This window comes from Clarias gariepinus, chromosome 3 (genome assembly GCF_024256425.1).
Source record: "Clarias gariepinus isolate MV-2021 ecotype Netherlands chromosome 3, CGAR_prim_01v2, whole genome shotgun sequence".
In the NCBI taxonomy this organism is placed as follows: Eukaryota; Metazoa; Chordata; class Actinopteri; order Siluriformes; family Clariidae; genus Clarias; species Clarias gariepinus.
The window spans coordinates 19,790,605-19,806,777 of NC_071102.1; the positions used below are offsets into that span (position 1 = coordinate 19,790,605).

General features: G+C 39.2%; 1 protein-coding gene across 1 annotated transcript in view; it reads right to left on the reverse strand.

Annotated features, from left to right (window-relative positions):
• Positions 1-4,308: 4,308 nt before the first annotated feature.
• The window catches only part of gna12a (guanine nucleotide binding protein (G protein) alpha 12a), a 50,617-nt gene continuing 38,752 nt past the window's right edge, over positions 4,309-16,173 (reverse strand). Inside the window, exons 3-4 of the mRNA XM_053492030.1 lie at positions 9,153-9,203; positions 4,309-8,282 (exon numbers count right to left, since the gene is read on the reverse strand). Coding sequence (XP_053348005.1) covers positions 7,713-8,282; positions 9,153-9,203 — 621 coding nt within the window. The 3' untranslated portion in view covers positions 4,309-7,712. The remainder of the gene's footprint in view (positions 8,283-9,152; positions 9,204-16,173) is intronic.

A 16,173-nucleotide genomic window follows, 5' to 3' on the forward strand; every position in this document is an offset into this window, starting at 1 on the left:
ATCTGCTCCAGGGGCGCTGTATCATGGCTGACCCTGCGTTCTGACCCCAGTTACGTTGGGATATGCGAAGAAGGAATTTCACTGTGCTGTAATGTATATGTGACAAATAAAGGCTTAACTTAAAGATATATACATAAGTATATTACATGCATACAGTTGTGCTTAAAAGTTTGCACACCTCTGTGGAATTTGCAAGATGTGTACTATTTTTTAAGAAAGCATGAGTGAGATGGCAAAACAAATGTATTTTATTACTTATAGGACTCAAGTTCATATATAAGATGTAACAGAATGCCATAATCATCAAACAAAATATAACAATAAGGAAAATGAGGAAATAATCCCTGTTTAAAAGTTTTCATACTTTTAGTTTTTAATATTGTGTATTGGCCCCTTTAGCGTCAATGATGGCATGCAGTCTACTGTACTAATTGTGCATGAGGTCCTTAATTCTCTCCGGTAGTATTGCTGCCCATTCTTCTTGGCTAAATGCCTCCAGTTCCTGTAAATGTTTTGGTTGTCTTGTATGAAGTGTGTGTTTGAGATCTCCCCAAAGTGGCTGAATGATCCTAAGGTCAGGAGATGGTGATAGCTGCTTTAGAAACTTCTCCTTTATCTGCCGTAGCCACTGGAGGGTCAACTTGGCCTTGTGCTTTGGATCAGTATCATGTTGGAACGTCCAGGAGCGTCCCATGCGTAGCTTTCATGCTGTAGAATGCAAATTGTCTGTGAGTATTTTCCCAAATAAATTGGAAGTTTAACAGTAAATGCAGCACAAGAGTAGAAATAATGAATGTAGTACAAAAGTAGAAAAGAAAAAGATCCTGTTCTTCTTGTTGTTATTTTCATTGTATTTGGTACTTTTTCCAATCTACTCATCTAGTTTTGCTGAATCCAGTCAGCTGTATCTGTAGATTCTCTGTTCCGACCCCACAACATTAACACAAATGATCCCAGCACTATTTCACTTCTGACTGTTTTTATCATGCAAATGCTAAAGCACGCTTCGCAAATCATTGCAGCGCTGAAATTCTCACGCAGATGTTACATGCTGGTTTAAAAGTGATGAGCATTGTGTTTTCAGGAACCAGAAGATCAGTGAGATGTGTGAATTACAGCAGGCTTTTCCAACACAGAAAATTGAAAGTGCTTTTTCATAGAAGGAGAAACACCATGAGCATACGTAAACACTACAGTGCTGGGACCTTTAGAGCCATGTACTAGAGGGAGAGATCAGACGGGGACATGAGGGAGGTGTTACAGGAGGAAAAGTGTCTATTTGGGTCAACATGGGAGAAGAAGAGGACAAACAAAGGTGAACGTGTCTGAATCTACACCAAGTCTGGATCTGCCCCAATTGGGCGTCAATAATACGGATGTTCAGGAATGAGAACTTGGCTGCAGCGTTTGTACTCATATGTTTAATTTTAAAATGTACCCCCAGCCTGACTCTGTCAACATCCCGAGGATTAATCATGTCTGTAGACTTTGGAGTGTTTCTTGTGATATTGCATTTGTGAGTATTTCGACTGTAGACACTGGACTGAGGAGCCGCGCAGTGTTTCTAAGGCAGCAAAACATGGTGCGGTCCAAATGAAACAATCACAGATTGCGAGAACTGAGATTACTTTTCTATCAGGACGAAGTTTAAAGGAAAAGCAAAAAGTCTTTTCTATCTCCAAGCTACTGTGGTTTTTACTTTGCTTTTACTGACAAACAGACGCGTGCAGCGGATTAAAAAATTCTGCAAGATCTTTTTGGAGGTGTAATAACTTACGATGTCACACTGCACCGCGATGCAAAAATGTGATTGACATTGTGGAAATCAGCATCCCGGGAGGTGTGTGTCTAATTCTGATGCACTGATAGAGCCTCGGAGATTCCTGGAGATTCGCTTAGAGAATATAAAGTACATAGAGAGCATGCAGGTCATGTGATCAGATTATTTTTTCAAAAGCTCGCACCATCACTGGGAATCACCTGGTGATTAACAGATCCAAGTCACAACAACCAACACTGTTGTAGAGTTACACCTTTATGTTGGAGATAATATATTTATTTCAAGTGAAATTTACATCATTTATCACGTTTACAAACTTTTTGTTCATAGCAATCTTACAAAAGTTTACAATTGTTTATTTTTTTTATTTTTAAATGTATTATTATTATTATTATTATTATTATATAGAATTTTAGTTTATGGCAGATTTTTATATTTATTTTGTTTACTCTTCTCTGGCTTTTTTCGTATTTTGTTTATAATATTCTAAAAACCCAGTAAGAATATAGAATTGAATCATTACACCTCAATTAGTTACATACGAGTACGTTTTTAATTTTGAGATTTTATATACAGGTCGTCCCCGACTAATTTGTGTTACAAATTATATTTATTATTTTTATATATTATATACAATATTTTCAGTCTGTATGTATAAATGTATAAAATATCCAAAGTCCAGGATATTGTATGTGTGTGTGTGTGTGTTTATTTCAAGTAATACTAAACCTGTAGTTTATCTACCAAAAGTTTATTCATAGCAATCTTACAAAAGTTTACAATTATGCATTTATTTGATTTATTATTAAAATAAATCACGCGTTAGAACATTAGGTTTAGCTCTAGGCTTCTCCACCAGATGGCCCATTTGTCCCTGAAAAGTTAAAGTCGTTCTTCTCTTCTCATCCACATGAGCTGAATTCTTAATATACATCTAATAACATGACATGTATTCCAGACTAGAAGTTCATCATGGAGAAAAATTCATGCTTCACCTTCATCACAGCAAACTGAAAGCTTACACTGTTGTTATTGTAGTCAGCTGAATCCTCTAGCAGATCGTCAGGAGCTGCTGCTCACGCTGATGTCTGATTAACTAAATATCAGAGTTCACTAAAAGACCAGCGAAAGGCAACCTGGAGGAAATGCAGCGATAATAAGAGTCATGAGTATTAATTCATGGCTCCATGTGGAGAAAGGGCCGATTGTGGCTCCGACTTCAGCTCAGTTCTTTGTGTGTACTGTGCTGTAGGTGTGTGTGTGTGTGTGTGTGTGTGTGTGTGTGTGTGTGAAACCGTACTCCAGCCAAGTTAATTATAGAGACATGTGGTGTAACAACAGCAGTGATATTCAGGAAGGCTGGAAAAAGTGGACGTGTAAGAAATAAGAAATGTTAATGTAAAGATTGCAGATGAATGTATTGTACGTTGAAGAACAGACATGACTGGCTGTAGACTGCGAGTGGAGAGTGGTTAAGGGGGGTTTGGGGTATTAGGGGGAACGGAGATGACGATGTGAGTGCACACTTGGCACCGGTGTTGTTTTATATGGATCATATCTTCACTGAATAAAAGGTCCTCCTGGGGTAGAGGCGGGGCGGAGGCGCCTTTCAAAACTCAACTTTTGTGTAGCTTATATAACTCGTCCGTTTAGATTTCTACTCAAAGTCATCCACAGGAAGTACAGGGGCCTCTGTCTCTGTCGTTGGGCAAAACGATCACACTGTCTCACATAAGGCAAGAAATAAAGTCTCCCCCCTCCATCCCCCGCCTCAAATGCATTCGATCAAAATAACAATAATAAAGTGTTTGGTGTTCAAATTGCGCTGCCATGTAACGGAAATTTATATCGGCCAGTTCCCATGTGAGAAAACGGCCTGCTGAATTCATCTCACGCCCGCCTCAAACCGCACCAGGTTATTAATCTCTAATAGCTTTTTAGATGTGGTTTCTGTCACTAATGCTAAATAGTGTAGTAAGTGTAGTAACTGCCTTTTTAAACTTGCAATCCCCCGTGAGATTCATACGCAAAAATAAGTTATAGGCTTCGAACTTTCTTGTTATGCGCAAAACAAACAAAACAGAGTTTGGACTCTAACAAATTATAAAAACCCATCCTGTGATAGATAAATAAATAAATAAATAGGTAGATAGATAGATGGATATCAGTTTTATTAATTCCACAGTCTTCTTCTAACATAGCATTACTTATAGACTACAAAAAAGTTAAAATTTATTAATATATTCAATATGTATCTAGTATTTCCAATTATATGAATATACTAAACCACACACACTGATCAGAGATAACACTACAACCGGGTTAAATGAGTAACGTTTATCATCTCGTCCGAGTGTCACCACTTAATGGACGAGATCTACCTGAACAGATTAAAACACAATCCAAAAAAATACTCAGGGTTGGTTTGATGAACCTGATAAAGAGTTTAAGGTCTTGACTTGGCCACCACATTTCACAGATCTCAATCGATCTGTCTGATGTGATCCAGGGAGGCCCGACCTCACATCGTGCAGGACTTTAAGGATCTGCTGCTGAGGTCTCAGAGAACACAGCACACCTTCAGAGGTCTAAAGGAGTCATGACCCGAGGATTGGAGGATTGTTTTTAATGTCACGGCTGATCAGCACCTTCGGGTTCATTACATTGTGCTTTTCTGTTCACCGCGGTTGTAAAGAGTGGTTATTAAAGTTACTGTGGACTTCCTGCCAGCTTCACACCACAACGTTATCCACCGTGACCCTTAAACAGGATAGAGCAGTGATGAAGATGAATAAATGAATTAATTTATTTATTATAGTTTGCATTAATATTCACCCCATTCACAATAAGCAGTTTTCAACAACCTGCATTAATTCACCACGAAAATGTCACACATTGCTAGCTTTTATGTTGCTAGCTTTAGAAACCTGTTTCATGAAAGAAGCAAAATTATCAGCCAATAAAACAAGAAATTTTCACTCACAATTTTAGCAACATTTGACTAGAAAAAAGCTCAATAATCTTAAACAGGTATAAGACTTAGAAACAAGCTGTTTTCCACTGTATTGGACTGTGAACTCTGTTTTTTGTGGAACTGCAGTCCAATCATATCTGAGTATTTGGTTTGCTGTAAACTTATTTTAAGAAATTGAAGATGGGTTTGGCAACAATATTTCTATAAGATTACTAATCACGTTTTAGTTACTGAAAAAAAAAAATCCCAACCATAAAACTATAAACAGAGCAATTGTTTAACAGTAGAATTTTAGGTATCAAGAGTATGCATTGGACAGATGGATTAAAAACAGCAGCGAACAGTTTTTTTTTTTTTAAAGAATTTATAGAGTTCTTATGTACAGTAATACAGTTAATCTGAAACGTTCACATATTTACAGTCACCAGAGAAATAAAAAAATGGAAACATTTAGAAGTCACAGAATTTGTAAAGAAACAAACTCTAGATGCTAATGAGTCTGAGGAACCAGTGATAGCCGTTATTAATTATTTATATGAGCAGACTGTTAAAGCAATATCTTTAAGAAAATTTCTGCAGACTGAAATACCACACATTTAAAAGGTGAGGCTTTCAATTAGCATTTTAACACGACACACAATTTTTTATGTACTTAGTGTTAAAACACTTTGTAAAAGTTTTTATTATACATCATCATCTCTGTGGAACAACAGGACGGTGTTTATTGGCTGCTAATATGACTTTACTTTAAAAGGTTATTAAATTAGACATCAGGTCAAACAAACACTGATTAGTACAGATTCATTTCATTGAAGTCACAATTCAGATGACTGTGAAAAAAAGAAGTGAATTGCAACGAATGAGGCATTAATGTGTGAGCCGTTTACTTTGGGGAGGAACGTGAGGCATTTGATCAGCTGGAAACAACAGCACACACTGACCAGCATGCACCAGACGCCCTCATGGCCAGGCAGAGAACATTTTATCAGGGGCAGATGGACTACCGCTGATTTCCTAACAGAAGGGAGAGGATGTAATGTTTGTCAAGCTTGAACTTGTCTAGGACAAGCTGGTGAGAAAGAGTCCCAGCCTCTAAACACGTGCTTTTCCTCAGTTAGGTCAGAAAAAGCTAAATAACTCACACCCGCTATGGTATGGGAAAGGATGGACTCGGGTACACGCCCGTACCACTAAATTTTTCAACTCCTGTGTGTAACGTAGAGCTGTGAATCATGGGTAAACCGTCGACTCGATCTGATTTTCGGGCATTGTGATTTGATTCAGTTCCATAGCACTTGTCTGAGTTGTCTTAATCAGCTACAGTATATTTATTATAGTTTTAGAAGGTTTAAAAACTACTACAAGCATCCAAGAAGCACTGGTTGTTTAAATGCCGTGTCTCGTACAAAGGGTTCATCTTTTTTCCCTGCCAATCTTCTTCTCCCCACTTCTGTCCAGTGGGTGGCGCTAGCGCACCAACCCGCTCGTAAAAGAAGAACAAGCGATACTCTTGCAAAACGTGAGCAAAATGTTTAGAAAATTTTTGACTATTTAACATTAGAAAGTTTATACAAACACAAAAAGTGTGAATCGATTCTGAATTGAAAATTGTTCACTGAAACCACCAACAGGAGATCGATTAACTCGCACAGCGCGAGTGTAAAGACTTATTCGGAGGAGTCGTTCCGCTTCGGCAGAGCGCATGAGTCAGCACAGCCTGCTCGGAGACGGGAAAAAGAAAGCGCCTATGAAAAAAGTCAATCCCGCTGCATTACTGATTTCTCAACGTTTGCAAATCCGCCTGGGAGTTCAGAGCGTTCCAGAGGTGGGGGAGCTCTGCAACCCGGCTGCTCAAATGAAATCAGCCTTGTTTTCTGTCCGAGCTGTGGGAGAGACTCTCTCTTCACCTCCTCTGAGATCAGACGCTTTTTCTAAAACCCTGCTTGGACTCGTTCTCCCTCCAATAAGTCGAAGAAAATGTAATACACAGCACGAACCATTAAAACAACAAAAAAAACTTTAAACAAAAACATTCAAAAAACATAAAGTTCACACATAGTGCAGAAATTTCTAGACACTCTCATCAGTGCCGTAATCATCTGAAGTTAGTGATGTTTGAAAGAAATTAAATAAAAAGCGAAAACAAAACCAGTGATCTGACACCAACTATCGAAAGTCCGAGTGAAACAGAAAGAGTAAGAAGTGGTGCTAATTGTTCTAAAGTGTCTAAAGAGAACTCGACATGACAATATCTCAAATGTTAGTGCAGAAAATCTGTTTTTAGTTGGTCCTTGTGGAGAAAAAAATATATACTTATAAATAAATGGTTTGAAACAGAAGTGCTTGGAGTTTATTCCTTGAAGAAATTGCAAAGTATAACCGATAAAAAGAGATGTTCACACCTTTTCAGCCATTTTGACTCAGGGACAGCAAGCGCCGGCGGCTTCACCGAGTCCCAGGCCGTATTTTATTGACAAGGCCTGATGTGTTTCGGAGGAAGACGCTCGGATCGGTGGCGGTGAGGAGCGGACAGGAAGTCGATAATTCATTTCACTTTATGATGACTAACTCCGATGCTTCGTCTTTGTACACACAGAGTCGACTCGGGAAGGATTTGGCAAGTCCTTCTCCGTCTCCTCATGCACAAAACATGCACATGTGCACACACACACACACACACATACAAAGGCACAAAAGGTCAGGGTTATTTCTGCCATCAAACTTGCTTGTTTATGACAGTTTCACATCACAGTTCCCAGATGCGTGCTTTTGTCCGTAGTGGACACACAGTGGACCGAACAAACACATACACATACACACAACAGTCGATAATCCAATCAGCTACAATAAATCAGTACTACTCGACTCCACAGTGTTCGTCTGAAAGTGTAGAAGGCGGTCTGATCTCACAGTGGTAGGAGCTACAGTGGTCATGTGACACGTGAGCTAGCTTCTCAGTCACTGCAGCATGATGTCTTTCAGGTTCTCCTGCAGAATGGTGTCTTTCACGGCATGGAACACGAAGCGGATGTTCTCGGTGTCGATGGCGGTGGTGAAGTGGTGGAACAGCGGCTTGCTGCGGTTGCGGCGCTTGCGCTTAAAGCACTGCACCAGGTAGTTCTGGACGTCCTCCAGGCACCGCGGGTCGCCCCGGAAGTCGGGGAAGTGCTTGCTGATGCTCACCTTGGCCACTTTCTCCACCAGCAGGTCCATCTTGTTGAGGAACAGGATTATGGAGACGTTAGAGAAGAGCTTGTTGTTGACGATGGTCTCGAAAATGTTCATGGACTCGACCAGGCGGTTTGTGTGCCGGTCCTCCATCAGCACCTGGTCGTACTCGCTGGACGAGACCATGAAGAGGATGGAGGTGATGCCGTCGAAGCACTGGAACCACTTCTGCCTCTGTGAGCGCTGTCCGCCTACGTCCACCATCTTGAAGGGGATCTTTTTGATGATGAAGTCGTGCTCCACTATGCCCTTGGTGGCCTTGCGGGCCAGGAGGATGTCCTGAAGACTTGGAACATAATTCTTTTAAGGACACAAAAGAATCCAAAGGAAGGATTACAAAGAAATAATGTACAGTTCACACAGTTCAGTGAGAATTAAGTACATGTGATATTTATAGGTTATGGACTGAACCAAATTGGTACAAGAGTTTAGTTACAAGTTCTTGAGAAAATATTATAACTGTAATATCTATAAAAATGTGCCTTTAAATAAATAAATAAGTAAAATTTAGTTTTTACACAAAATCAATTTTAAATAAACAAAATGGCAATAAATCCAAAAGACTTTGGTGTCTAATCATGGCCACATAATCAATCGTCTCAAAGATTAATTGATGATGCAACATCATGAGCTCATGGTCTTCCATTTTTCAACATCAGGACATGTCATTAACGAGGGGCGTTCGAGTCAATCTGGGACTTTTGATTGTAGAATAACAGAATACAGTTGTAAGAGTAAAAACTTTCTTTATTTCTCTATATAATCCCCTGATACACTAATGCAACTAGTCTTTCACTAGTACTTGGACAGCATCAAGGTAGAGGACTGTACTGTGCCGCAAGGATCAGGCGTTCCACTCCCTGAATGTTCACGGGAATGACTGCAGTGTGTTCCGAGCCCTGGGAACTCTCACCCAGGGTCATGTAACATTCTTTAAAACATTTGCACCTCGAGTCTCTTCACTGTACTGTGCTTGAAGTCTTCTGTAAATGTCAATCGCTTTTACGTCTTCACATGAAATTTCATGACCAGTCCCGGTTTGACTCGAACGCCCTCCGTTGTTGCCATTTAGGAAAAATGATACACCGTACACACCATGACGAGAACCAGAAGCACGTGCTGCTTAAAAAAAGGGACGGTAAATAAAGTATTGAAGGTGTCGTGACTCACCAGTTGTCCAATCCGATCCAAGTTGTCCAGGAAATATTTCACTGATTCACTCTGTAATTAAACAAACAAACAAACAAACATTTTGAAAGATGCACCATGACAGGGAGATATTACAACAAAATACTTTTCTACAGTGATGATGAGCTCAGTCCTGTGTCATAAGTTCAGAAGTATAAAACAATTTGATCATACTGTACATCCATGTGTGGATGAGTTCACTTTTGACTCAGAACCTTAAACAGCCTGCGCATGCAGTGATAGACTAAAATAAATATCCATGCTTTCATTTTACTTTATTTGCAAAAAGTCCCCTAATTTCTGTGGGGGGAAAAAAAACAGAAGGGCATCATAAGCTTGCTCTAATTTTGGAATGGAAAGTCTTGAACTAACAGGATGTTCCTATCTTTGTGTGAATTTGTCTAAACACTTATTAAACTCTAATACACCGACTGACAGCAGAACCTGAAACGACAAGAACCAAACCTGAATGAAGGCCGCGCGCACCGTCTGATCGCTCAAATTCTACTTTGCACTTTCAGTTCGTTTGACGTTCTTCACTAATTACAAAACACGAGCTGTAACAGTTGCAATGAAAGCAGACAGTTTAAAGACCTCCAGGCCTGTGACGTGTACCATCATATGTTAAGATAGAAGCCTTCTTATTCTCCATATAGTTTAGACAATAAAAATAAAGAGAGATAAGAACCAGAATGCATCAGCACACAAGCACGCTTCCAAGAATAACCTACACTGTCATATCAGCACTTATCTACTGATGATTCATTTTTTTGTTGCACAACTTTAAAGTTTCCACTTGTTTCCAAAAAAAAAAAAAAGTGCCTCTCGTACTGTTTGAGAGTTCCCAGACTGCAAATGTAGAAGCTAAATAAAATAAGTGTTGAGTTTTCTTTCCTGAGATTTTTCCCCGTGTCAGACATTGTGGCCTTGGGACTTGGAACTGAGCATTGTCTATGAGAGTCAGCCATATATATATATATATATATATATATATATATATATATATATATATATACACACACATGTGTGTGTGTGTGTGTGTATGTGTCACACACCCTGACCTGGTCCATATTCCCAACAGGAAACAGCTGTGTGTGAAAACAGAGAATTAATGAGACAGCGCCACCCCTCAATCACAAGCTGTAGGCTCACACCAAACACCCCAAAATCTCTCTCTCTCTCTCTCTCTCTCTCTCTCTCTCACACACACACACACACACACACACACACACACACACACCATCTGGGCCCAGTACAGCACAAAACGGAAATCAAGCAGATATCTGATAACAGTGTACGTAGCTTTTATCAATCCCCTCCATGAAACATGCACGCAGAATAAAAACATTCTTTGCTCTGTTACAGAGAGAGAAAGCAAGGGAGAGACGGAGGGAGAGACGGAGGGAGAGAGGGAGACAGAGAGACAGAGAGAGTGAGACGGAGGGAGAGAGAGAGACAGAAAGAGAGAGACGGAGGGAGAGACGGAGGGAGAGAGGGAGGGAGAGAAAGAGGAAGATGGAGGGAGAGAGGGAAAGAGAGCACAATATATGAAACAGTTCGTTGCCCCCAGACACCCCTCCCCCCAAACCATAGGACCAGGACCGACCCCCCTTTAGTGTGGGAAAGCACATGACTGTGGAGTAATGGACCACAGTCGCGGGCTTTGGCGTAGCGTGCTCGAGCCGAGCCCCCGGCTATTCCCTGAGCGAGAAAAGGGAAAGGATGATTAAGCAGAGCCGAGCGGAGAGCGAGTACGAGTTGGAGAGTGGGAGGAGCCATAACTTCTTCGTCCACAGTGTGATCCATATCGCTGTGGCTTGTTGTGTAACAAACAGAGCACGGAAGGTCTTCTGAAACATGAACCAATTATAGGTTCTCCTCCGTGACTGGCTCGCTCACTGTGATCACAAACAAATGCAAGATCAGCCAAAAGAAGAGCCTGCTGAGGCCGAATGTAGAAAACAGCTCCAAACACAAACCAGGAAAAACATCTTTAATGTGTAAATACAGGGTTCGATGTTGCATCCTGTCACGCTGTCAAGGTTCTCACATGTACTCTTATTTAGGAACTTTAATCATTATTTTAGCCTTTATTTATGTAAACGTGTGTGTGTGTGTGTATATATATATATATATATATATAACACCTGAGTAAATACAAAATGCAGTTTTTAAATGATAATTTCCTTTATTGATGGGAAAAAGCAGTTCAAACCTGCATGTGAAAAACTAAATGCCCCGTCCATCCTGAACACATCATGTCTTCATGGTGCTCAGGAACATTTGTCATGCTGGAACAGGTCTGAGTTCCAGTAAAGAGAAACTGTAGTGGTTCCCAGCATACAAAGACATTCTCGACAATAGTGTTCGACATGGGTGTGATGGTACACTGTCTGTAAACCTTTCACCATATGGAATAGATAGTTATGGAATTGTGTTTCTTCTTTACAAAAATGGTTTGAAGGTTAAAAATGAAAAATGAAACTAAACTGTTTTGTAAACTCACCTGCAGCTAATTATGTGAGTGATATTCAAAGCAAAGTTTAGATTTAGTTTGGTACTCTAGATTTATGCCAGATTTATCTGAGCCCATTTTCCATCTTGGACGAATAAACTAATCATTATTTTATGTAAACAAAAAACCCCTGAAATAAATCAGTCAAGCTAAACTCAGCTCAATAAAAATGGTTCCTGTTTTAGTGTTGATATCCGTCCATGTCCAGTGTTTTAATGTGCTTCTTATGCAAATGTATCTAGTACTAAATTGACTTTGACTAGTACTGGATTGACTTTGACTAGTACTGGATTGACTGTGACTAGTACTGGATTGACTTTGATTAGTACTGGATTGACTTTGACTAGTACTGGATTGCTCTGACTAGTACTAGATTGACTGTGACTAGTACTGGATTGACTTTGACTGGTACTGGATTGACTTTGACTGGTACTGGATTAACTTTGATTAGTACTGGATTGACTTTGATTAGTACTGGATTGACTGTGACTAGTACTGGATTGACTTTGATTAGTACTGGATTGACTTTGATTAGTACTGGATTTACTTTGACTAGTACTGGATTGCTTTGACTGGTACTGGATTGACTGTGACTAGTACTGGATTGACTTTAACTGGTACTGGATTTACTTTGACTGGTACTGGATTGACTTTGATTAGTACTGGATTGACTTTGATTAGTACTGGATTGACTGTGACTAGTACTGGATTGACTTTGATTGGTACTGGATTGACTTTGACTGGTACTGGATTGACTGTGACTAGTACTGGATTGACTTTGACTAGTACTGGATTGACTTTGACTAGTACTGGATTGCTCTGACTAGTACTGGATTGACTTTGACTAGTACTGGATTGCTCTGACTAGTACTGGATTGACTTTGATTAGTACTGGATTAACTTTGATTAGTACTGGATTGACTTTGATTAGTACTGGATTGACTGTGACTAGTACTGGATTGACTTTGATTAGTACTGGATTGACTTTGATTAGTACTGGATTGACTTTGACTAGTACTGGATTGCTTTGACTAGTACTGGATTGACTTTGACTGGTACTGGATTGACTTCGACTGGTACTGGATTAACTTTGATTAGTACTGGATTGACTTTGATTAGTACTGGATTGACTGTGACTAGTACTGGATTGACTGTGACTAGTACTGGATTGACTTTGACTGGTACTGGATTGACTTTAATTAGTACTGGATTGACTGTGACTAGTACTGGATTGACTTTAATTAGTACTGGATTGACTGTGACTAGTACTGGATTGACTTTGATTAGTACTGGATTGACTTTGACTAGTACTGGATTGCTCTGACTAGTACTAGATTGACTGTGACTAGTACTGGATTGACTTTGACTGGTACTGGATTGACTTTGACTGGTACTGGATTAACTTTGATTAGTACTGGATTGACTTTGATTAGTACTGGATTGACTGTGACTAGTACTGGATTGACTTTGATTAGTACTGGATTGACTTTGATTAGTACTGGATTGACTTTGATTAGTACTGGATTGCTTTGACTAGTACTGGATTGACTTTGACTGGTACTGGATTGACTTTGACTGGTACTGGATTAACTTTGATTAGTACTGGATTGACTTTGATTAGTACTGGATTGACTGTGACTAGTACTGGATTGACTGTGACTAGTACTGGATTGACTTTGACTGGTACTGGATTGACTTTGACTGGTACTGGATTAACTTTGATTAGTACTGGATTGACTTTAATTAGTACTGGATTGACTGTGACTAGTACTGGATTGACTTTGATTAGTACTGGATTGACTTTGACTAGTACTGGATTGCTCTGACTAGTACTAGATTGACTGTGACTAGTACTGGATTGACTTTGACTGGTACTGGATTGACTTTGACTGGTACTGGATTAACTTTGATTAGTACTGGATTGACTTTGATTAGTACTGGATTGACTGTGACTAGTACTGGATTGACTTTGATTAGTACTGGATTGACTTTGATTAGTACTGGATTGACTTTGACTAGTACTGGATTGCTTTGACTAGTACTGGATTGACTTGACTAGTACTGGATTGACTGTGACTAGTACTGGATTGACTTTGACTGGTACTGGATTGACTTTGACTGGTACTGGATTAACTTTGATTAGTACTGGATTAACTTTGATTAGTACTGGATTGACTTTGATTAGTACTGGATTGACTTTGATTAGTACTGGATTGACTGTGACTAGTACTGGATTGACTTTGACTGGTACTGGATTGACTTTGACTGGTACTGGATTAACTTTGATTAGTACTGGATTGACTTTGATTAGTACTGGATTGACTGTGACTAGTACTGGATTGACTTTGATTAGTACTGGATTGACTTTGACTAGTACTGGATTGCTCTGACTAGTACTAGATTGACTGTGACTAGTACTGGATTGACTTTGATTAGTACTGGATTGACTTTGATTAGTACTGGATTGACTTTGATTAGTACTGGATTGATTGTGACTAGTACTGGATTGACTTTGATTAGTACTGGATTGACTTTGATTAGTACTGGATTGACTGTGACTAGTACTGGATTGACTTTGATTAGTACTGGATTGCTTTGATTAGTACTGGATTGCTTTGACTAGTACTGGATTGACTGTGACTAGTACTGGATTGACTTTGACTGGTACTGGATTGACTTTGACTGGTACTGGATTAACTTTGATTAGTACTGGATTGACTTTGATTAGTACTGGATTGACTTTGATTAGTACTGGATTTACTTTGACTAGTACTGGATTGACTTTGACTAGTACTGGATTGACTTTGATTAGTACTGGATTTACTTTGACTAGTACTGGATTGACTTTGACTAGTACTGGATTGACTTTATCTGAGCCTCTAATTCAGACAGTTTCATGTTGAAACTAAACATCATTACCCAGATTTACTGCTATGTACTGGGATTACACTTAAGTACCATTTACAGTACTTACATTTAACAGACACCCTTATCCAGAGCGACTTACATTTATACATCTCTTTTTGTGCAATTTTGTAGGAGAGAAAGAACCAGAATGCTATAAGAGACTGATAAAGTCATACAGGAAACCAGGACTTGAAGTTATTGCTTCTAAAGGTGGATCTACAAGCTACTGAATCATGGGAATACTTAGTATTGCCCAGATTAGTATTTAACATCACTTTGGTTAAATAAATAATGGCACGGTGCAAGAAAAAATTAGATGTAGTTCATCTGAGGTTGTATTTGCTGAAATCAGATGGTTTTATTACGATTGTACATTAAAACAGATGCTTTTATTACGATTTTACAGTAAAAGAATTAAGAGTAGGCACTAACTTTTACACATGACTGTATTCAGGATGATGTTTTCTGGTCGCTGTTGGTCATAGGGTGGAATACTAATTTCCAGGGAAATCTCCCTTAAATGAGTTTTTCCTGGGTGGGATGTTATTTTATTCTGTTTCACTCAAATTTACAGGCAACCAATAAAAAATTGGTTTTATAAAAAAAAAATTCAAACATGAATTTGTAGAATTTGCATGTGCTTGTTTTTCATGATCAGATTTAACCATACGTCCAATATCTTTTGGGAGGAATAATAGGACTTTCTGGCGGCAACTTCACATAATGATTGACATACAGTACTGTAACATATCATGCGCAGAAAAAACATGACAAATTAAGGCTCTGTCGAAACTGTTCTTCTGTGACATAATCCGTGAACACAAATAATCCTCGATCTAGATTTCCAGCTCCCTGGAGTGGGATTAATTGTTTGGCATTGACATGAGAGGAGAAATCCTATTAATCCCCCCCATGGAGCGATGACACCTTCTCCAGAACTTCCCAAGCCTGCTAGCCGTACCAGCTCTGTTGATTTTACTGTAACTGTAAACCTCAGCCTTTCATCTTTATGTCATGTTTTGACACTAGCAGACCTGTATAAGGGAAATGGAGGCGTTTTATAAGTATATCTGAGTCTTACACAACCTGTGAAATATGTAAACAATCACACCAGTTTTGATACTTGTGCAGCAGAAAGCCCTGCTAGCTCTGAAAATGAGTAACAGAGAGTATTAAGTTAAGAAAGATTGGAGATTTTAAATGTTTTTTTGCTATTATTACTACTACAAGGGGTGTTCAAGTCAAACTGGGACTTTTGATTGTAGAATAACAGAACACAGTCCTGAGAGTAAAAACTTCCTTTATTTCTTCATATAATCTCCTGATACATTAATGTACTTATCCCAGTGTCTCACTAGTGCTGGACCCCTGGAAGGTAGAAACTTTTCTCAGAGTGTGTGCTATATGTCTAAAACGGCGGCCTCCCAGGAACTCCTTTAATGGCCCAAACATGTGTAAATGTCTTTACGCCTTCATTCACAAGTCCCAGTTCAACTTCAACGATCCCTCTTAAGAAAAAACAGTTCACCAACCAAACTCCAGAGCTGTAAGGATGTACAGTAATCTCAATATAAGAACGGA